This window comes from Catharus ustulatus, chromosome 17 (genome assembly GCF_009819885.2).
Source record: "Catharus ustulatus isolate bCatUst1 chromosome 17, bCatUst1.pri.v2, whole genome shotgun sequence".
Taxonomy (NCBI): domain Eukaryota; kingdom Metazoa; phylum Chordata; class Aves; order Passeriformes; family Turdidae; genus Catharus; species Catharus ustulatus.
Window position 1 is genome coordinate 13,416,217 of NC_046237.1, and position 21,420 is coordinate 13,437,636.

The following is a 21,420-nucleotide window of genomic DNA, read 5'->3' on the forward strand; positions in this document are numbered from 1 at the left end:
TGGTCCTGCTGGCAGAAGCCTGCCCTGCACAGCCCTCTCACCTCTCAGGCTCAACACTCTCCTGCAGCTGGGAGTGGCAGGGTGGAGGGAGGAAGGCAGCAGGAAAACACAGACTCTGGTGGGAATGTGCCTCCAGAGCAGCACTCAGCAGTGCCTGAGCCAGCCACACCACAACACTTCTGTTGTTCAGGCTCAGGAAGAGGCCAAGCTCCAGTTTCATCAGGAATAAGGTCCCTTGACAGACCCTAAAAGGCAGCCAAGGAATTGCACTTCAAGGCCCTGGGCAGTGGGACTGTGTCCATGCTCCTCCAGAGTTGTGTCCTGCACGTGCAGCCTGTGCTCAGCTCATCCCAGCAGTGCTGCCATCCTTTGCTCCTGAAGATGATTTTCCTGGTTAATACCTAAGTCACCAGGATGTTCCTTTGGATCACTTTGTAGGCTCTTTATTTTAATGCTGTGTGGACCCACCTGTCCACATTTCCTCATAAAGTCCCTTCATAAAGCACGGGGGGGAAAAAAAGTTTTAAATGGTTCTAAAAGCTGGTTGGATGCCCCCTAAGGCACAGGTAGCAGAAAACAAGGCATCGGTGAAGAAATTCCTCCCTGTGACAATGCTGAGACCTGGCACAGACAGAGGAACCCCTGGCATAAGTGAGCACTGTGAGGGTGGGCAGGCCCTGGCACAGGGTGCCCAGAGCAGCTGTGGCTGTCCCTGGGTCCCTGGAAGTGTCCCAGGCCAGGAGCACCCTGGCACAATGGAAGGAGTCCCTGCCCATGGCAGGGGGCAGGGAATGGGATGGGCTTTCAGGGAACATTTCTTTCAACCCAAACCATTTTGGGATGTTTTTCTCCCACCACTTCTCTGGTCCATCCCAAAGCTCTCAGTGGGGCTCTCATGGAGCTGCAGGGTGTACCTGGGGGTGGGACACTCAGCCCCTGCTTCTCTGTGGGGCACCAGGTCCCTCAGGGCAGGTCAAGACAGACCCCTGAGGACCAGTAGTGGTGCAGGAGGTGCACCTGTGATGTGGAGTCTCCTGAACCCACCCAGCCTTTTCCAGAAACACAGGTGTGGCTCCTCTAGGCTCCTGGAGGTCACTGGATTCACACCAGCTGATGGAGAGGGTTCTTACCAACCCCACCCACTCAGCAGCTGGTCTTTCACCTCACCCTCACCTTCCACTACTTGGATTTTTGAAATATGAGGTTTTTTTAAATAAATACTCCTTTCTCTTAATTCCTGCCATGTCTGAGGGCCATGGTTTCATGGTGGGCTTGGCAGTGCTGGTCCACATGAGGAAATCCTGTCTAGCACAGCTCAGATCTGACATGCCCAGGGTCTCACACCTCTTCACACATAGGACCTGAAGAACCAACAGGGTTTAGGGCTGACTGGAGAAGGCAGCAGGGCATTTGCTACTGTTCACCTCTCTGAGTTCTGGCTCCACAGCCAGTGTTGGATTGCCAGGCTCTTGGCAGCTCCATGAAATTGGCTGGGTCACTTTATTCACACATCAAAAGCACGTTCTGGCACCGTGGCCAAGGAGGGACATTTCCTCAGGGGATTAGAGGAGTTCCTTCTCCCCTCCCCTGGCAGAAGATGCAGGCACAGGCACCCTGTGCATGGTTGAACACAGCCAGTGCCCAGCTGGCTCGTGCCCAGCATTCCTTGTTATTCCTGCAGGACCCAGAGGTGGTTGGTCAGCAGTCAGCACCACGCAGCACCACACAGCAGGTTTGGATTTTGCCTCACCACACAGAATTCTCCCAAGAAAGCTGTCCTGGATTTGTGTGTGCAGAGAGGGCCTTGTGCAGGGTGCTGGCTGCTCAGGGAATGGCAAGGGGCCCTGGAAGGGAAAAGGAGGAGGTTTGCCAAGTTCAAGGGTTTATTCACCTTGCTGTGGAGCCCCAGATGTGCCAGAAGCAGGTGGGGATGGGTGGGGGGTGTGGGGGAGCTCATTTCTCTCTGGCAGGGCTGTGTGCACCCACCCCAGCTCTGTGCCCAGGTGCAGGTGAAGGTGGTTGGGGATGTGCCATGTCACAGCTGCTTGTCCCTTCCTTGCAGACATCAACATGGCTGGGGAGCCCAAACCCAACAGACCCAAAGGGCTGAAGAGAGCAGCCTCTGCCTTGTACAGGTAGGTGTTCACCACACTGAGTGAGGTCTCTGGCCTGGTGTTTGCCCTCCAGCATCCCCCAACCACTGCCCTGAGCTCCCTGCTGCCTGCCCACAGCAGCCTGGGCACTGCTGCACATCCACAGCTTCTCCCAAGGGCTCCTTCTCTTGGCAGTGCCAGCCCCAAGGTTGGCCAATGCCTTTGGTGTTGTGGGAGGTTTCCTGGGCATGGTCCCACTGTGCAGGTGTTGGACCTGGAGAGGGTTGGAGAAGGGTGGGCAGTACCTACTTTAACCACAGCAGAGGGGTAGCAAGAGGAGCAACCCCCTCCAGGCAGGGAGCAGGAGTGGGCACAGAGGGGCTGCCTGTGGGGGAAGAACAGGGATAATTTAGGGAAAGAGAAGAATGATTGTTGAGGGGAAGAAAGTGGGAAGCCCTTGGGGTAACAAATGGAGATGAACCAAGGAGTGGCTGGGGGAAATCCCAAGGGAGCCTATTCTAAGGAGCACAACCCCAGGATAAAGGGAGCAGGAGGGACAGGTGGGACATGGAGAGGCCTGTGGCACATGGAGCCCTCAGCTTGAGAGAATTTATCATTATTTCCACAAGAGGTAAAGATTTTCATTTAAGCTCCAGACCCTGGAGTCAGGGGAATATGGGAGAAACTCATTAAGTTCTTGCTTCTGGGTACAGAAGGGGAAACTTGAAAAGGTGTGTCAGGAGTGCCCTGTAGGTTCAGGAACCCAAAACCAAATAACAAGGTCCCCAAATGTGTTTTCTTTATGAATTGTCATAATTTTGATGCCAGTCTCATGGTGAGGTGACTGAGGGGCTGAGTCAGGAGTTGGAAGGTGTGAGGTTGGGAGGAAAAGACTAAAATCAGTATTGGGGTTATAGGTGGGTGTAGAAAAACGGGAAACCATGTGACAATTGGAGATTTTTCCAGAAAAAGAAGAAAAAGGTGTGAGGGGTGAAGAGAACCCTGTGATTCAGACTCAGCCATGTGGTTCTGCACCAGTGTGGTGTGGAATGGCAAATCCTGCTTAGAAAGAGCAGCTCTGGCACAGCCAGACCCCCCAGAGCCCCAGCAGCCTCCCACCACCCACAGGGCGTCCCTGGGCTCCTTCCAGGAGCCCCTGAGCCCAGCTCCCCCTGTGCAGCTTTCAGGCACATTTCTCCTCCTGCCCTGGGACCCTTTGGCCTCTCACAGGACGTGGCTCTCTGGATTCCCAGAGGATGGCATGTGAGGGGAGGGAGATGGGAGCAGAGATGACACAAATCCTGCTGTTCAGCTGCACGTGGACTGCTCATGTGGGGCTGGGCCATAACACACATCAGCTCCTTCCATACATCTTGCACTAACGAGCTTTTCATTTACTACTCAGCCGTGCCTGCAGCTCTAATCCCTTCCTCTGGAATGACCAATATTTCAGACTTCCACACTGCTGAGAGAGATGTTTGCTCCCTCCCACAAATATGGATATGCTAAAATATGGGCCAGAGAATTGCACTGCTCCGAGCTCCAGCAATATTTCATCCCAGACTGGCTGTCAGATTAAAACTTTGCCATCTGGACTGGCAGAACTTACGATATCTCCTGGAAAACAGGGATCCCTGCTTTGCAGCGAGCTGTCGTTACAGCTTCCCAAACCACCATCAATTTTTCTAAATGTTAGACTTCAAAAGTCACAGCACTGTAATTTATAGAAGTGCTGTGTTAAACACAGCAGAGGATTTTTCCAAAGGCTGGGTTTTGCTTTGCCTCACTCCAAGTCTGCATGGGAGGGTTGAGGGGAAGGCAAGGCAAGGGAAATTCCATTTTGGACATGCAGGAAGCAGCAGGTGTGACATTTTTACCTATCCACTGGCCTAGGTGGGTGTCCAGGTGTTTAACAGAAATCTTGGGCATGTAGCCTCCCATCCACCTCCACCCAGGCTCATGCCACCATCAGTTTTCTCAGGTGTCTCCACACAAGGCACCTTCACTTCATACAAAGCTTGCTGCCATCCCTGCTCTCTTCCACTCTTGGATCTCTGGGCCTCCCTCCCTCCCTCTGGCACTTCCTAGAGCATCCCCTTGCACGAGGAAGGTCCCTGGCTGCTCCTGCCTGGCACCCTGGCCACCTCCACAGGCATGGCTGGGCAGTGAGCTGCTGTGACTGTGTCCCCAGGGGGTCACTCACTGCCTCCCCAAATTTGCCTTCTGGCAACTTTTTTTTTCCTGCACAGCAAATGTCTGGACAGGATTTTCTGGGGCATTTGGGGCCACGTTCAGGTTGGTACCAGCACTCCCACCTTGCTGTCAGCTGGCTGGGAAGGGAAGGTGGCTCTGCCAGTGCCACTCTGGGCTTTTGGAGGCACAAATCTCTGCCCTGCCCTGCAGAGCTGGGGCCAGAGCTGCTCCATGGCCAAAGGACAGAGAGGACAAGCCGAGCAAGAGCTGCTGGGTAGTCCAGGAGGGACAGACCACTGCTGGCTGACTGTCACAGCCAGTGAACACTGGCATCCATCCCCTGCTATACTCAAGGCTGGTGTCAGCCCATCACCAAACACCCCTCCCAGGCCCTGGTGCTGGAACAGTGACATCCCAGTGCCAAATCCACATGCGCAGAGCTGAGAGCAGCCCCAGGGCAGAGGGGGAGGTGAGCAGTGATTTCCCAGCTTTTGGGAATGCCAGGCTTCATCCCACATTCCTGGATTGGACTGGGAAAAGGAGGAAGGAGTCTCACACAGCTCCAGAGGATCACTGACCAATGCCACATTTTCCAAGCAGCTTTCCAGCAGGTATTCCTTTGCCTGCAGTAAGGCCATGACAGAAGGGTGGGAGCTGAGCTCACTGTGGCACTTGTGATTATCAGTGATTATAGCAGTATCAGGCAGTAATTAAAGCACAGATGCTCAAATGCACATTTGCTGTTCAGGTCCAGGCTCAGAAGTGGCCCCACAGATGCAATGGGAGGCAGCACATGGAAACAGGCATTAGAAATGTTTGATTGCTAAAGGCCAACAAAGCAGAGGCAATGCATCAGGAGGTGGAAGCATGGCCTTCCTTGAAGCCTTCCTGCTTTCCAGCCTTTCACTCTGGTTGTTCCTGCTTTATTCTGAAAGGCTGCAGTGTCACCAGCTGACTGAAAAACAGCAAAACATTCCTGTACAAAGACAAGAGCTGCCAAGTCACTGAGGAATGATCCCTCAGTCTCAGGATGGTTTATCCTATGAGCAGTGGAATTTTCAGGATAAATCACCCATGCTAAGGCACTCCCTTTTACCAGCTTTTTTCCTGGAGTCATTCTGGAAGACCTGCCCTGTGCACAAAGCCTGATTCCAGGGATGCTGCTGAAACCATCCAGCCCCTGCCTCCCTGGCATCATCTGTTAAACCCTGAGTGGCTGGTGAGTCACAGCAGGGTCATACAGCCACAGACTGCCCCACATCCCTCATTCCAACCCCCTGCCTTCCTGCAGGGCTGCCCCGTGGTCAGCAGGAATCAGAGCAGCACTGCAGAGGCTGGGTTCGTGTTTTGGGAGGTCAAAACCAGCTCCTTGGAATAATTATGCTCCTAATTGCTTTTGAAAGGGTGGAAGTGGCCCCTGCGCTGCAGTCCAGGCATGGTGTGACCCCCCCCTCACTGCCTCTGGGAATGCCCTGCAAAACTGCCAGGAGTGATTCCCACCAGGAAAATACAGGGCTGCCCAGCTTTGCTCCCACATTCCCTGGGGAAACAGGGAATACCAGAGTGCAATAACATTGACAGGGTTCATTGGCCACTTCATCCAGCAGATTGACTCATCTGGGAAGAGCCTTAGGGCTTTTGGGCATCTCCATCCTTCTCCAGCTCTTCTCCAGCCTTCTCCAGGTGGGATCTGCAGATATTTCAGGCTGAGCTTCGTCCTATTGATGCTGGAGCCAAGCCCAGGAGCAGGGCAGAGCTGGCCTAATGCTTCAGGGCATTGCTGGAGTCAGTGCTGTGTGCTGGGGCTGTAGCTGCAGCTCCTCTCCATCCCCACAGGCCCATGGAGCTGCCCATGCACTGATCCCACAGCTCTGCCATGCACTGATCCCACAGCTGTGCCTTGCACTGATCCCACAGCTGTGCCCATGCACTGATCCCACAGCTCTGCCCATGCCCTGATCCCACAGCTCTGCCTTGCACTGATCCCACAGCTCTGTCCATGTGCTGATCCCACAGCTCTGCCATGCACTGATCCCACAGCTCTGCCTTGCACTGATCCCACAGCTGTGCCCATGCCCTCATCCCACAGCTCTGCCCATGCCCTGATCCCACAGCTGTGCCTTGCACTGATCCCACAGCTCTGCCATGCACTGATCCCACAGCTCTGCCATGCCCTGATCCCACAGCTGTGCCCATGCACTGATCCCACAGCTCTGTCCATGCCCTGATCCCACAGCTGTGCCTTGCACTGATCCCACAGCTCTGCCTTGCACTGATCCCACAGCTGTGCCATGCACTGATCCCACAGCTCTGCCTTGCACTGATCCCACAGCTGTGCCTTGCACTGATCCCACAGCTCTGCCTTGCACTGATCCCACAGCTGTACCATGCACTGATCCCACAGCTCTGCCATGCCCTGATCCCACAGCTCTGCCATGCCCTGATCCCACAGCTGTGCCTTGCACTGATCCCACAGCTCTGCCTTGCACTGATCCCACAGCTCTGCCATGCACTGATCCCACAGCTCTGCCATGCACTGATCCCACAGCTCTGCCATGCCCTGATCCCACAGCTGTGCCTTGCACTGATCCCACAGCTGTGCCTTGCACTGATCCCACAGCTCTGCCTTGCACTGATCCCACAGCTCTGTCCAAGCCCTGATCCCACAGCTGTGCCTTGCACTGGTCCCACAGCTGTGCCTTGCACTGGTCCCACAGCTCTGCCTTGCACTGATCCCACAGCTGTGCCCATGCACTGATCCCACAGCTCTGCCCATGCACTGATCCCACAGCTCTGCCATGCACTGATCCCACAGCTGTGCCTTGCACTGATCCCACAGCTGTGCCAGGAAGCAAAGGCTTGGAGGAGAAGCCAGCTCAGACCAGGAGTGTGAATTGGGGTCAGGAGAAAGGAATTTGGGCATCTCAGAATTTTGCCAAACACCCCCAAGCTTGGTGTTGTTTATGAACAAAAGCTCCAAAGCTGCCTTTTGGGCTCTAAGCCCCGGGAGCTTCCCAGCAAGAGCAGCTCCTCATGGAGGAGTTTGTGCTGTGGTGAAGGCTCTGCTTTATCTCACTCAGAGCCCTGGGGCACAGGAAGATACCACAGTCTCCTCTTGCCTGGGACTGGGGACAACACTGGCTCTGCTGGAGAGAGCCAGAAACACTTCACCAGAGCCTGTCAGGATTGAAAATATTGCAAAATGGCAGCAATTTCATTTGAGTTGCATCTAAGGGGGGGGGGAAATATTGAAGAGGGAGAGTCTGACAGCATAGAAGCATCGTACTTCAATTTTCCTTTCAAATGGCATCCTATTTCGATGGTATTTTATATTTATTGGATTCAAACGGACCTGGAGTCAAATATCCTCAGTGATCAAAGTGGATTGGCAGGCTGAGGGGAGCTATTTTCTTGGAGAGTTTTTGTATCTCCAGGTTTCACCCCAGGTTAGAACAAAAATCCAGTGACCCATCACAAAAAGCTCCATGGAAGCGCGTCGTTCCTTGCTCTCCATCCCCTCAGCCTCACAAAGAGCAGCCCTGGGAGGAACTGCCTTTCCCTTTCAATCCAGAAGAGGGAATAAATAAACACAGACCATGCAGTGGTTGGGACAGAGGCTGTGGGATATTCCTGTCTCCTCTGAGCCCAGCAGGAATGTTGGCTACAACTTTGGTCAGAAGGGGAGGGCACCTGGAAAGAATCTGGAATTCAACATTTCCACCATACAGTGGAATCTGGGAGGTTGTGGTGATGACACCTCCACAGTCACATCTCCCCAGCAGTCTCCTTGCTCAGCAGTGAGACCCTGCACTGCCCATCCATCCTCAGCCAGCTGGGGATGCCACAGGCAGCAGCTGCTCAGGGATAAAGCCCAGCTTCATGGAACATCCTCACTGAAGTCCCCATGGCAGAGCATGACTGGGCAGGAGGTGCTCAAGCCACCTCCTTGTCCTTAACCCTGGCACCAATTCCTTTGCCCCACAGCAGCTCTGGTTTACCAGCCATCCACAGGTGCACAGATATCCCCTATGCACAGGCTGGGTCATCTGGGGAACCCAAGGAGTGTGGCAAAATCATCTTTTGGAAGCTAGCCAGTTACTGAAACTGAGCACTGACTGGGAAGCTCAGTGCCAGAACAGGCAGGACAGACCTCCTGGGTCCAGCCTGCAATTCCAGGCTTCCCACCAACCATCCCAGTCAGCCAAACATTGTTCTTGCCACTTGTCAGATACAAGGACACCGAATGAACTCCCGGCTGCACACGTGGGTGGTCATCCTGCCCTGTCACAGCTCCTGCTGGCTAAGCCCTTCCCTGACCCCATCAATCTCATTCTTTTCAGCCACTTGGGGGAGGCAGGACAGACTTTGCTTTCTGGGGCTGCACTAATTCTGTTTGTTCAGAGCAGAGAGGAGAGCACGAGCATCACGTCTGACTTGGGCAGTGTCAGTTGAGCCCAGCTCACCAGGGGAAGGGGCTGTGTTCAGCTGGGGCTCCCAGTGTGTGGGGTCAAAGCAGCTGGTTTGTGCTGCCTTGTGAAAAACAGCTGCAGCAAGGGGGAAAGCGTTACTGGTGTCCTGGGAGTGGGGAATGCTCCTACTTTGGGTAAAAATGCAGCTCAAGCTTAAGAAAATAGGATGTGGTCATTGTCTGGCTGTGGGGAGAGAGGTTTAAATCAGTAAAAAACCCCATAAATATCCCCTCTGTCCCAGCTTTTTTCCATACACATCTTGAGATAAGAAGGTTAACACCCCTCAGCCAGCATCACCTCCCAGAGCCTTCATCCCCGCACTGTTCAGCCCAGCTCCCTGCAGGAGAGTCCCTCAGGAAGGGGCTCACTCTATTGATCCTATTTATCCTTGATGTCCTGGGCTGCTGAGCAGGCAGTGAGGGAGCAGTGACCATGAATTACCAGCACTAATTAACCCCTGACTGTCTCTGCAGTGGCTACGACTTCGACTATGACTATTACAGAGACGACTTCTACGACAGGTGAGGCACAGCCCGAGGGGCTCTGTGGGGCGGGGTGAGGGGTTCGTGTGCCGGGCTCCGGCCCAGCCTGAGGGAGCTGAGCTGAGCTGCCCTGCCCTGCCCTGCCCTCCTCTCCCCTCAGGATCTTCGAGTACCGGGGCCGGGTGTCGCCGGTGCCGCGGGTGGTGCCGGTGAAGCGGCCGCGCGTCACCATCCCCCTGGTGCGGCGCGTCAAGGCCTCGCTGCCCGTCAAGCTGTTCGCCAGGTCGGCCGCCATCGCCAACAGCTCGGCCAAGATCAAGTGTGAGTATGAGCCAGGCTGGGGAGCACGGCGGCCTCCCTGCGGAAAACCACGTTCACTTTTCTGGTAACATTTAAAAGGTTTAATAAGAGACAAACAATAAAGCAAAAGGTAATACGGCCGGGTGCTTGGCATTCATCAGCCAAGAGCACCCCTGCTGTTTTGGAGACACCCCTTAAATCCATCAGCCTGTTGCATATTCATAGACCGCTCGTGCATATTCAAACTCTTCTAAAAACTATTTTCTGTATTTGTCCTGGGGTGACTTTGTGATGTTGAATTGGATCTCCATTTGTCTGTTCAGCCCAGAAGTAAGTTTTGTACCTTTAAGTTTGGATTTGAGAGTGAAGGGGGGAAGGAGAAGCGGTGGGATGTCTGAGGCAGTTGTTTTCAAAACACAGAGGAGTTTCATCACTTGTCTCCTGGACTGTGTCACTGTGGAGACAGCAGGAGAGAGCCCTCCTTTGCTTTTAGTAGTTTTTGGCTATCCATTGCTTCTCCTTCCCCTCTTCACTCTGAAATCCATCCTTAAAGGTACAAAATCTATTTCTGGGCTGAACAAAGGAATGGGGATACAATTCAACATCACAGTCACCCCAGGAATTGTTTTGCATGGCCACTCCTTTAGTCTACCTTTTTAAAGAATGCATGTTTCTTGGCTGTGTTTTTAATCTATTTTTCTTATCAGTCTTAATTTTGGTATCGTCTTCATTTTCTACAGACAGTCTGTGCTGGTGGCTGGTACACCAGTAGCAGGTGTCTTCACTGGGTGTTATCCAACCAAGCAGGCAGTTCACTCACTACAAAGACACTTTGTGAGCTTATATTACTCCTAAAGAAAACTGTATCTTAAAAACCATTTCAACACCACACATATAATATCCACCCTAACATTTGTGAAAAGCCAATACCATAATATGTATTTATAACATCCCAGAAAAAACTCCAAAAGCCCCCAAGAGCTGGGAACAGCAGCCTGGCTGCAGGGGTGTGTCTGGGGAAGGTGCAGATACAGCCTGCCAGACCTGGGCTCAGGTGAGCAGCCCCCCAGTTTCCAAGCAAGTTTCCAGCCTGGGGCTCCTCTGTGTTTTTCCTGCCTGCTCTGGGAGGTGCCCTGGGCCACATGTGCAGTGGGGCTGCTCTGCAGGGCACTGAGTGCCTTCCTTTCCTTCCTTCCTCGCACCAAGTGAAGAGCAGTGAGCTGCAGACGATCAAAACTGAGCTGACACAGATCAAATCCAACATTGACGCTCTCCTGGGCCGGCTGGAGCAGATTGCTGAGGAACAGAAGCTGTCTGCAGGTCAGTGGGGTGCGGGGATGCCTCGGGGCTGGCCTTGGGCATCACAGCTTCCTCCAGGCTCTGACAGGGAAGTGTCAACCCCCAGGTTCCAGGGGAGAATCACAGGCCAAAATTACACAACAGAGTTCCTGAAATTATGGATTTAGGGTTTAAAATGATGAGATTTTCTATTGTTACAGGGGTTTGTTTAGTTTGCTTTTTTTGTTCTGCTGTTCTATTTTAGTCTGTCATATCCTATTGTGTTATCTATTCTATTCCATGCTATTGTATTCTATTCTATTCTATTTGTTTCTATTAATTTCCTATTCCAATTCTATCCTATCTCTTTTTTATCCTATCCCTGTCTCTATCCCTATCGCATCCCTGTCCCTATCCCATCCCCATCTCCATTCCTATACCTATCCCTGTCCCTGTCCCTATCCCTGTCCTTATCCCTCTCCCTGTCCCTATCCCTGTCCCTATCCCTATCCCTATCCCTATCCCTATCCCTATCCCTATCCCTATCCCTATCCCTGTCCCTATCCCTATCCCTATCCCTATCCCTATCCCTATCCCTATCCCTATCCCTGTCCCTATCCCATCCTGTCCCTATCCCTGTCCCTGTCCCTGTCTCATCCTGTCCTGCCTGGCTCCCCCCATTATCTGGGGGATTCAGAACCTTCTCTGCCCTCTCCGCGATCTCCCAGGCTCCCTGCTGAAAGCCAGCAGAGCTCCCCACTGCGGGAAGCGTTTCCATCACGATTCTTTCCCCAGCCATGGTGTGGGGGCGCTGTGACCTGGGGCTCAGGCTGTGGCCCTGTTCCCAGCCCTGACCCCGCTGTTCCCTGCAGAGGCCAGGAAGAAGGAGAGCAGCAAGAGCGAGGTGTCCCAGGAGGACACGGCCTCCGAGGCCGAGGCCGCCGCGGAGGAGCCGCTCAACGGGGACGAGGAGGAGGGGCTGGCACGGGAGGAGTGTGAAGATGAACTGGTAAGAGAGCTTGGTAGTGCATCCCTGCAGCAAAGGAGCCCAGTGCTGGGCCACAGTGTCACTGGAACTTGGCAGATCCTCAGGAAAAGTCGTTTTTCCTTCCTCCAAAGAAATTGCTGTGTTTAAATCTGCTGCTGCCAGCTCATTGTTCCAAGCTGCTCTGCTGCCTACAGAAGCACTGCCCATGGAAACACATGTGGAGGTGCTGAAGAAACATGGTTGGCTCTTGAAATTCAGTTTATGCTTGATTTCATAGCTAGGAGTGGTTCAAACCAAGCTGCTCTGCTCCCAAGGGATTCTTAGATGGATTTTAACACACGGCAAGGACAGGCTTTGTTAGATGAGCTGCATTTGCAGTGCCCTTGCAGCTGACCAGACATCCACAGAATCACAGAAGGGTTTGGATTTCTCATTCCATCCCCTGCCATGGGCAGGGACACCTTCCACTGTCCCAGGCTGCTCCAAGCCCCATCCAACCTGACACTTGGATACTCCCAGGAGTCCAGGGGCAGTCACAGCTGCTCTGGGTACCCTGTGCCAGGGCCTCCCCACCCTCACAGAGGAGAATTCCTTCCCAATATCTCATCTAACCCTGCCCTATGGCAGTGGGAATCCCTTGCCCTGTCACTCCAAGCCCTTGTCCAAACTCCCTCTCCAGAGGCACTTGTCCCATGGCTCATGCCAAGGTCTGACCCCAGCCCTGTGTGGGGCACACATCAGCCCCACTGCTCCTGGTTCTGCCCCAAACAGGGGTGTTCTGGTGAACCCAGTGACAAATGTGTGCATTTGGATGGAAGCCCAGTGTTTGGGTACAGAGCAGGTCATTCCAGGCACTGGCTGCACTGTCATTTATCCCAAACCAAAGCTTTGCTGAGAGCAGGATCAGCTCCAGATCCAGGCTGAGGGACATGACCTGCCCTTAGTGGCTCCTGGAACAGCTCCAGTCCCTCCCCGGCCCAGCACTGGTGGCAGCAGAAGTGAGGATGAAGCTCAGCATCCCTGTCCTCTTCCTCATCCCCCATCCCTGAGGTGACCATGCTGCACATCCACAGCACTTCCAAGGCCTTAAACTCTTCCAGCTCCTAACACTGCCAGCTGGTTTGTGCTCTCCTGCTCTGCCCTTCCTGAGCCATGCTGGTTGGGGGCTCTGAACAGGTTCCTTCAGCTCTGGGGCCTCATGGCTGGAGTCTATCAGTCCTGTTGGAGAGGAGGCATCACACCAGTGAGAGGAAAGGCACAGGAAAAGGAAGGCCAGGTTTGAATTACATCAGGGCAAACAGATGGTAGAAATTAGGGGGAAACTTGCTGATGTTAATGATGATAAAGCAGCACACAGCCTGTCAGCAAAAAAAGTGCACTTCTCTGCCTTTGCTGGGGTAAGAAAACAGTGGAGAGACAGACATCTGCTGGCAGTGGTTTGGGAAGAGCTGGTCCTCATTAAGAGGAGAAGAAAAAGATGACTGTTTCAGCTCATTTACATCTCTATTTTCTGTAACTCCCTGGTCCTGATGTGGCATCAAGAGCAGAAATGTTGTACTGCCAGCCTCAGACAGGCTCCCAAGTGCTCTGGATGGTCAGGGCAGCATGTGCAGGTCCTGTGCAGGGAGCTTCTCGAGCCTTGCAAGGCAGCTCACCAGAGCTCACACTACTGAGCAGTTCTGAAGTCCCCCCAGTTCCTGGGATTGACTCCTTTATCCCACACCCCAGTGTGGCTGTCACCACCTGCTGTCCATGCACATGGCATCCACGTGGGTCCCCAAAATCCCTTTAGCTCTTAGGGGCAGGGGAGTGGCAGGAGAAGAGCCAGAGGTCAGGGTCAGACGAGCTGAGGGCGTTTATTGAGTTCTGAGCCATGAAAATATTGAGTGCAGCTGGATTGGTGGTCAGTACTATTTACTACACTTAGTATGGGATACAAAATTATTGTGTACGTGCCTTAAATATCACATGTGTGCAAAAAATGTCACCTGCCAGCCCATCAATGCCTGGTGTCAGCTGAGGGGTGTCTTGAGGGATGGCCCTGCTGAAGGGGAGATCCCTGCACACAGACAGCTGCTCTGGAGAGAAAGCTAAAGAGGTGCTGATGTATTCAGGTATTTAGAGCACACAGTGGTTGATTTGCAGTCAGATTTTCTTCTGTTTTCATGAAGTTTTGGTCATTTATCTGCCCAGTCTGCATCCAAACAGTTTTGGGGTTGGTGCTGGGTGTCCACTGGAAGTCTCACACCATAAGAGTCCAGGTGTTCTGGCCTCCTTGGCCTCCAGAGACATCTTGTGTGGGATTTTACCAAGCACATCCCTGAACAACCCAAAATCTGCTCTCTGAAGTAAAGGGATTTGATCCTGCTCTTGGTGTTGGTCACTTCTCTCAGGGTACTCAGGTTCACAGTCCCATGGGCTCTGCAGCCAAGGCTTCTCTCCACCTTCACATCCCTGACCAGCTGTTCCTTGGCCAGCAGGAACCAGATCAATGCCTCCCCTGCTCAGCTGGCTCAGAACTTACTCCTGATGCTCTCCAAAAGCCTCCTGTTTCTTGCTCCAGCCCTGCTCCTTGCTCCTAGATGCCAGGGGTGTTGGAGTCCCCCAGGGGATGCCTGCCACGGTGTCACCCGTGCTGGGCTGGCCCTGATCCTCCCCGGGCTCTCAGGCACAGCCTGTTCCCTTGCCTTTTCTTTTGGAGCCCCTCATGTCCCCTGCAGACAGCTGCTGGATCCACTTCCATCCCTGAGATGTTCACCCTGTGCAGGAAGTTAAACACTGCTGAGCACCCCATTGCCCAGTGATGCTGCTCTGCACAGCAGCTCCAGGAGGAAATCCCAGTGAGAACCATAAAGGCTGGAAAAGATTTCCAAGACAACAAGTCAGCCCAAACACATGCCATGCTTTCCAAAGCCCTGCATGGGGAGCAGTTCAGCACCATTGTTGTGGCCTTTGGAGTGATGGATGGGCGTTGCCCTTCTGGAGAATGAGTCCTGCTGCAAACTGGGACCAGTTCTGTGCTCAGCAGCAGAAGCAGCAGAATCAGGACACTGATTTGCCTGTGTGACTGATGCACCTTGGAGCACTGGGCAGTTCCAGGGAACAGGAAACAGGATGAGAGGAAACAGCCTCAAACTGTGCCAGGGAAGGATTAGACTGGAGATAGGGAAATTTCTTCACTGGAGGGGTGGTCAGACATTGGAACAGCTGCCCAGGGAAGTGAACATGGAGGTGCTGGGTTAATGGTTGGACTTGATGATCGTTGGAAGTCTTTTCCAATCAAAATGATTCTGTGATTCTATTACTTCCAAGCTTTGGAGGGAATTTCACACCCCAGGTGTGTTTGATAGAGCCATTTCAGAATAAGGAGCCAGAGGAATTTTGTGGTTTTGCCTGGGCCTCTGTTGTGCCAGAAAGCACAGCCCTGGCCCCTGGTGTCCATTCCAGGTGTGTTTTGTAGCTCGTCCATCCCACTGAGCACCGTGGCACTGCTCTCCCACAGCAGCTGGTGACCACATGGGAGGTGTCCCAGTGTCCCAGGCAGGGCAGCAGGGGCACAGGGTGATTGACTGTTTGTGGTTCCCTTTTCCCTGCAGGAGAACAGCCATTACACAGACGTGGAGGATGCCAGGCTACAGTAACCAGGTACAGCTCCTGTGCTGCTGATGGAGCCAAAGCTCTCATTCTGTGCCTCTTGGGCCTGGGGGGTTGCTGCTTCAGGAGAGGCTCTTTTCCACTGATCCTCTGTGTTTTACTAGCATGGAGCTTGGCTGCTCAGCTGGGTCATGGCCAGCCCTTCACCCCCTTTCCTGAGTGACAAATCTCTGGGGTTCAAGGACAGTGCTGTAGTTCCCCCTTCTCTCCTTGCAGCTGTGAGCAACAGTGTGAGGAAAGCACGAGGCTAAACCCTGTCCTGGCACGTTGAGCAAGACAAGCTGAATGGAAGTGCTGCTGTCATCTCTACCTGGCATTCAAAGGAGAAACATGGCCCGACATCTTCCATCCATCTGTAAAGCAAAGGCAAAGAAAACTCATCCTCCCAGCAGATCCCCACCACCCCTGCAATGGATTTGGAGCTCTGCAGCCTGCAGAGGAGGCAGGAGCCAAACCTGCACAGCCCAGAGCCACCACAGAGACCAGGAGAGCAGGTGTGTCCCCAGGAGAGCCAGAGGTGCTCTGGAGCTGCTTGCAGGAGAGCAGAGAAAACTCAGCCCAGCCCAATAAAGACGTTTTTGCTGTGCAAGGTGAGAGCCAGAGCATTTCCTAACTGAGGGGAGAGTAGTGTCTCAGTCTGGACAGTCTGTGTTCTTGTGCTGAAGATCCTGTTGAGTCAGAGGCTGTGGGGTGTCCTCCAGCACGGCCCCCTCTGTCACCTCTCTTGTGCCCCATGAGCTGCTGTGTGTCCACGGTCACCTCCAGGTGGAAAGGAGTTGGTGCTGGAGCTGCTGCTGTGCTCTGGGAAGCTGCTTTAAGAGGGGAGAGGAAGCTGCAGGAAAGCAAGTGATCCCAAGCCGGAGAAAGCAAGCACACGTCACCCTCAGTAGTTTGATGTCCTCATTCTCCACCGTGTCAGGGCTGAGCAAGCCTCTGCAGAGTGAGGGGTGCGAGCAGGCGTGGATGAGACCCTTTCCTTGGACCAGCTGCTCCTGGAGCCATCAGCCCCTTCCCTGGCTGCCCACATCTCCTCCTGCCCCAGCCAGGACACAGCAGGAGAGCGCTGCGGCCGCTCCCGCTGCTGCCTGAGCTCCAGCACTGGTGACAGCGTGCCAGGGCTGGGGACAGGGAGTACCCCCAGCACCGTGCATGTGGGTGTGCCAGCACCTCCCCTGCTCCCCAGCTCCCCAGCTCCCAGCTGCTTTGTCCCCTGGCCCGTGCTGTGAGCAGAGGGCTTGTTGTGGGGGCCTTCTCCTCCTCGTTTCTCTTTCCTGGGCTCATCCCGTTTTCCCGGGGTGGACGGGACTGAAACTCACGCAGCACTTTATTCAGACCTGGTGTGTGCTGCCCATACCTTCCCCTTCAGAAAACACACACACAGGCACACAGACACACACACACATACACACATCAGTGCTTGGAACCCAGAGCAGTGTCCACACCTTCCCCCTGGCCAGTTCCTCCCACACAACACCTGCGTGCTCCTGAGTGCTCCAACCTCATCCACTGCATCTCTTGGAAGGGGAAGGGAAAACAGCTCCAGGGGTGACACTTCCCTGTCCCTGGTGCCATCCTGGAGCACGCATGGCTCTTGAAGCACAAAGTTTTCTTTGCATTTCTTGGTTTGGGCTGCTTGAGGAGGGGTTGGAGGAGACCCGTGCTTGCCCCGCCCTTGCCCGGTTCCTGTGCAAGGTCTGCACTGAGTTGTCCTGAGCTGTTCTCCAGGCCTGGAGAGATGAGCTGCAGGTTTGGCTGTGAACTGACTGCTGCTGTTGTTTGGGAGAGAGGTGACCTTGTACATACAATCCTGTATAATAAAAGAAAGACATCTAATTTGCTTCCCCTCTTTTCTCTCTGCCCTACACACACACTTGTTCCCTCTATTCCAGAAAAGTCTTTTTTCCCTTTCCGAGCCTCAGCTCTGCCCACAGGATTTACTTGACCTTGCCCAAGGTATATCCCACTGGGCTGAGCAAAACATTTGTGTTCACAGGGATTCTGGGATTCTCCCCTCGAGGCTTGGAAACTTCTTTGATGCAGGAGAGCAGGGGCCAAATCCAGGCTTTTAATCTCTGGACTTTGCACTGGTCCAGCTCCTAACAGACTGGAAAAATCTGGCTGCTTTGCTGGCTGCACAAGCCAGCAGTGCTAAGATCTGCTCCTTAAGCACAGTGTTGCTCTGGTTGGCACCAGAGCAGTGTCAGGAGGGACCAGTGATCACATGGGGACAATCCCAGAATGGTTGGGGTTGGAAAGGACCTTAAAGATGATCTCCTGGGGACACCTTCCACTGCACAAGATTTCTCCAAGGCCCATCCAACCTGGATGGGTTCTTTGTGGCTGAGCCACCATTCAGCCCTGGAGGGCAGAAGTGCCTGAGTTCATGGTGAGTGTGAGGGGTTTGAACATCCACCTGTGCATCCATCCTGCCATCAGTCACCAGTGCACTCCTGATGAATGAGAAGGCAGCAGCATCAGACTGATGGTTGGGTGTCTGTGGCTGAAGGAGGAACAGGAGGTGGGGAAAAACCCAAAACCAAACCAAGTCAAACTGGCTGTCAAGAAGTTGGAAATCAGCCTAACCTTCAGTCTGCTGAGCCATACACCCAGCTCTGAGAGCTGCAATGCCTCAGGGGCTGGGGCTGGGTCACCCCAGCTCAGCTTTAGAGCACAGAGACCTCCCAGCAAACAGCTGGTTTGATTTTCCTCCTTGTTTTGGGAGGAGAGGGACTTTGGGAGCTCTCAGGAGCAGGGCAGCTCACTCTGCTCTTGGCTTGGTGGGTGGGGCCCAAGGAGATCAGTTCTGGGGTTTTGGTGCTCAGCCAGGTCTGTCCATGACCATGCAGAGAACCCCGGTGAGGGGGCAGCAGGGCTGGGAGAGGGACAGCCCTGACCCCTTCATTCACCCTTTGGGCCACAAAGCTCAAAAGGGACCTGCAGAGCTCCCCGTGGTTCCACTGTTGGAAAAGCCCTCTAAGGCCATCCAGTCCAACTTCCCCCAGCTCTGCCAAGGCCATCTCTGTCCCCAGGTGCACATCACTTCTTTTAACCCCTCCAGGGATGGGGACTCCACCGCTGCCCTGGGCAGCTGTTCCAGTGCCCAATCACCCTTTCAATTACAAAATTTTCCATAATATCCAATCTAAACCTCCCCTGGCACAACCTGAGGCCATTTCCTCTTGTCCTATCCCTTGATATCTGGGAAAGGAGACCAGCCCCCAGCCACATCCCATAAAGGAGGGAAATTCTCCTTAGTCCTACTGTTGTTGCTGCTGTATTTACAACCCCACTTTCTACTGTCTTCTATAGCAGCAGCCAGATTAAGTTGAGCCTTCTTATTTTCTCCCTGCATAACCCCATGGCGCCTTTGTAGTTATCCTAAATTGCCTCTCTGATCTTCCAAAAGTCAATAATTACTCTTTTCTCCTCAGTTTCAGGCAGAAGTTCAGCTAAGCCAGTTTTCTTCCCCATCTCATCTTCTGGCACACAGGCACAGCCAGCTCCTGGCCCTTGAGGCTTGTCCTGCCTAACAGAGGTGTGGCCCTCCCCAAGGCCCTTTAAACGCCACACATAAAAAGATGTGTCAGATCCCATTAGCTCTTGAATGAATGTAAAGGGTCCCACCCTATTTGCAGCCAACCTCCTTTTCCATGGTCCAGTGTCCCCACTCCCTGTAAATTGTCCCTGTCCTGCCTGTCCCTGCCCTTCCATGTGGGAATCCAAGGGTTGGGCCCATCCATTCTCTCCAGAACAGCCCCACAGGCAACAATCAGTTCAACATCTGCATATTGTGAAGTGACCAGATAAACTGAGCAGCTCAACTGAACATACACAGTTGTCATGGTATGAGCTTGAGAAAAAGAAAATAAATAAAGCTTTTGTGAAAGACTTTCCCCACCACCCACACAGGGAGGGTCCCGTTCCCAAGAGTCCTGGACCTCACCTGGCTTCTCACTTGTGCTGCTGTTTGCTGCCATGCCATCAGTGGCAAAAGCAGCGTGGGCTTGGTAAGAAACAGCCTCAAAGTGTGATGGGGATGGGGATGGCAGATGAGCAGGAAGCTTTGGTGGTCTGATTTTCCCATGCTGGCCTGGACAGGGATTAGAGCAGCAGAGCAGGATTCCTCCAGTCCCCAATGTTCTTTCCATTGCTTCTGCACATGGACAATCACTGGGGCCAAAATCTATGCTATCATTCATTCAGTCTGAGTCAGGAGATGCAACAAAACACCCACTGGCTTTAATAACTCCCATAAACTTTGATGAGCATCACATTTCTAGGCCGTGCAGCCCTTTGGGAACATTTCAGTTACTGCAGCTGTAACAGGACTGTCCTTTGGGGAATTTGTGAGGGCCAGTTCTGGGTCTGTCACAGTGGTCATATCCCCCCTGCATTGTCTTCTTGCTCCCTGAAGGAGGTTCAATTGCCTCTTCTCAATAAAGTTTTGCATGTGAAAGTGTGGTCAGGAACCCCACAGGCTCTTGGTGGAGCCTGTCCATCCTCTGGCAGGAAAACATCCCAAGCTTTGGATGGACTCAGGCACACTAGGGGTGCTCTGCCTGCCCTGGACAGAGGGCACAGGTCAGGCTGGACACCCTGCACTGGCCCAGCAAGAAAACACCGTGTTCAGCAGCTCAGGTTTCCTCCCAGGCAGGGGGAATTGCTGCTGGCCCAGGCACAGGGGTGCAGAGCCCCCAGCACTCCATGGGTTTGCTCAGAGCTTCCTCCTGCTGGGTGAGCCTGAGCCAGGTGGGGTGAGCAGAGCAGTCTGGCAGCTCAGCTGGGACATCCCCTCTGGGCTGCACCCTGTGCTCCAGCTCAGCCCCTCCCTTGGTCCTCACAGCCAGAGCATCCCTGGTGCTGCTCTGGGCCGGCTCAGGAGTCACCTCTGTGCCCACAGCATCTCCAGAGGGGCTCCAGCCCCAGCACACTCCAATCCAGGGATGTTCTTGGCCAGGGGAAGGATTTAAATAAAGGCCACCTCCCTCATCCAGAACAAAGAGTAGAGGGAAACAATGTGCCTCAGCACATGGTTTAAAAGAATTTTGGGGAAGTGGAGAAGGTCTGGAATTAAAACCAAACTGCCACGTGCGGGATATTCACAGGCAGCCCCAAGCAGGCACTTTCCCCACCAACAGGGAAACCTCACCAGCCAGACCTGGAGCCCAAATCACATTAGGAGAACTGCAGGGCTCTCTGCACAGCTCCTTCAGAACAGAGAAAGTCCCAGAGGGTCAGGGAGGGTGGGGACAAGGCAGCAAAGAAAAATGTTTTAAGCTTCATTTCAGATGAGCTCACATTTCTCAGCACTTTTATTTTTTTCACAGCCTTGGTGGGAAAAAAAGGCAATTTTGGTGCTGAACAAAAACAGCACAAGGTGTGCAGCAGGTTCTGAGGGCCATGAGCAGAACAGAGACATTTCAGTCCACAAAACAAAAAATGTAACTGAAAATTTTTTATTTGCCTTCTGGGCCTTATTTTCAAAATTAATCACATCTAGGTTTCCTCCCTGTAATAAAGCAGCTGGCACTGGTGACAATCAGGGTACAAACTGCTTTGCCATCAGTCCCCCAGTCCTGCTCCCCTCCAGTGCAGTGTCTCACATTGAAGAAATGCACCCAATTCATGGGAAAATTACCCAAAGCACAGCTGGGGGGAGAAACAATGGATTTTAAAAGGGATTTGCTTTACTACAGAATGTAGAATTAAGGAAGCTGCTTCTGTTAGAAAAATCAGAACTTCTGTGAGCCCAGAGATCACAGTGGGAGATTCAATGGGCTGAAGAGGGAGGGAGGGATGGAGAAACCACCTATATCTGTGGGTACTGGGCAGAAAAATGCTTCCCAACACAGAGGTAATGTGATGACTGCTTTATTCTAGAATTCTGCAATGTGCAAAAAGAAAAAAGAATGAACAGCAAGCTCAGGCAGCAAGGAATGGAGAAAGTAGGAAGTAAAAGGAAA

The 21,420-nt window shown here is 53.2% G+C and overlaps 1 protein-coding gene across 4 annotated transcripts in view; it reads left to right on the top strand.

Moving 5' to 3' along the window:
* The window catches only part of RALY (RALY heterogeneous nuclear ribonucleoprotein), a 120,778-nt gene extending 103,488 nt beyond the window's left edge, over positions 1-17,290 (top strand). For 3 of the 4 annotated variants that reach the window (XM_033074841.1, XM_033074843.1, XM_033074842.1), the window contains 7 exons: positions 2,063-2,135; positions 9,229-9,276; positions 9,398-9,558; positions 10,744-10,857; positions 11,688-11,824; positions 15,400-15,448; positions 15,674-17,290. In XM_033074841.1, the coding sequence (XP_032930732.1) occupies positions 2,063-2,135; positions 9,229-9,276; positions 9,398-9,558; positions 10,744-10,857; positions 11,688-11,824; positions 15,400-15,444 (578 nt within the window). In that variant the 3' untranslated portion in view covers positions 15,445-15,448; positions 15,674-17,290. The remainder of the gene's footprint in view (positions 1-2,062; positions 2,136-9,228; positions 9,277-9,397; positions 9,559-10,743; positions 10,858-11,687; positions 11,825-15,399; positions 15,449-15,673) is intronic. The other variant, XM_033074845.1, reaches the window with a different exon arrangement.
* The last annotated feature ends 4,130 nt before the right edge of the window (positions 17,291-21,420 follow it).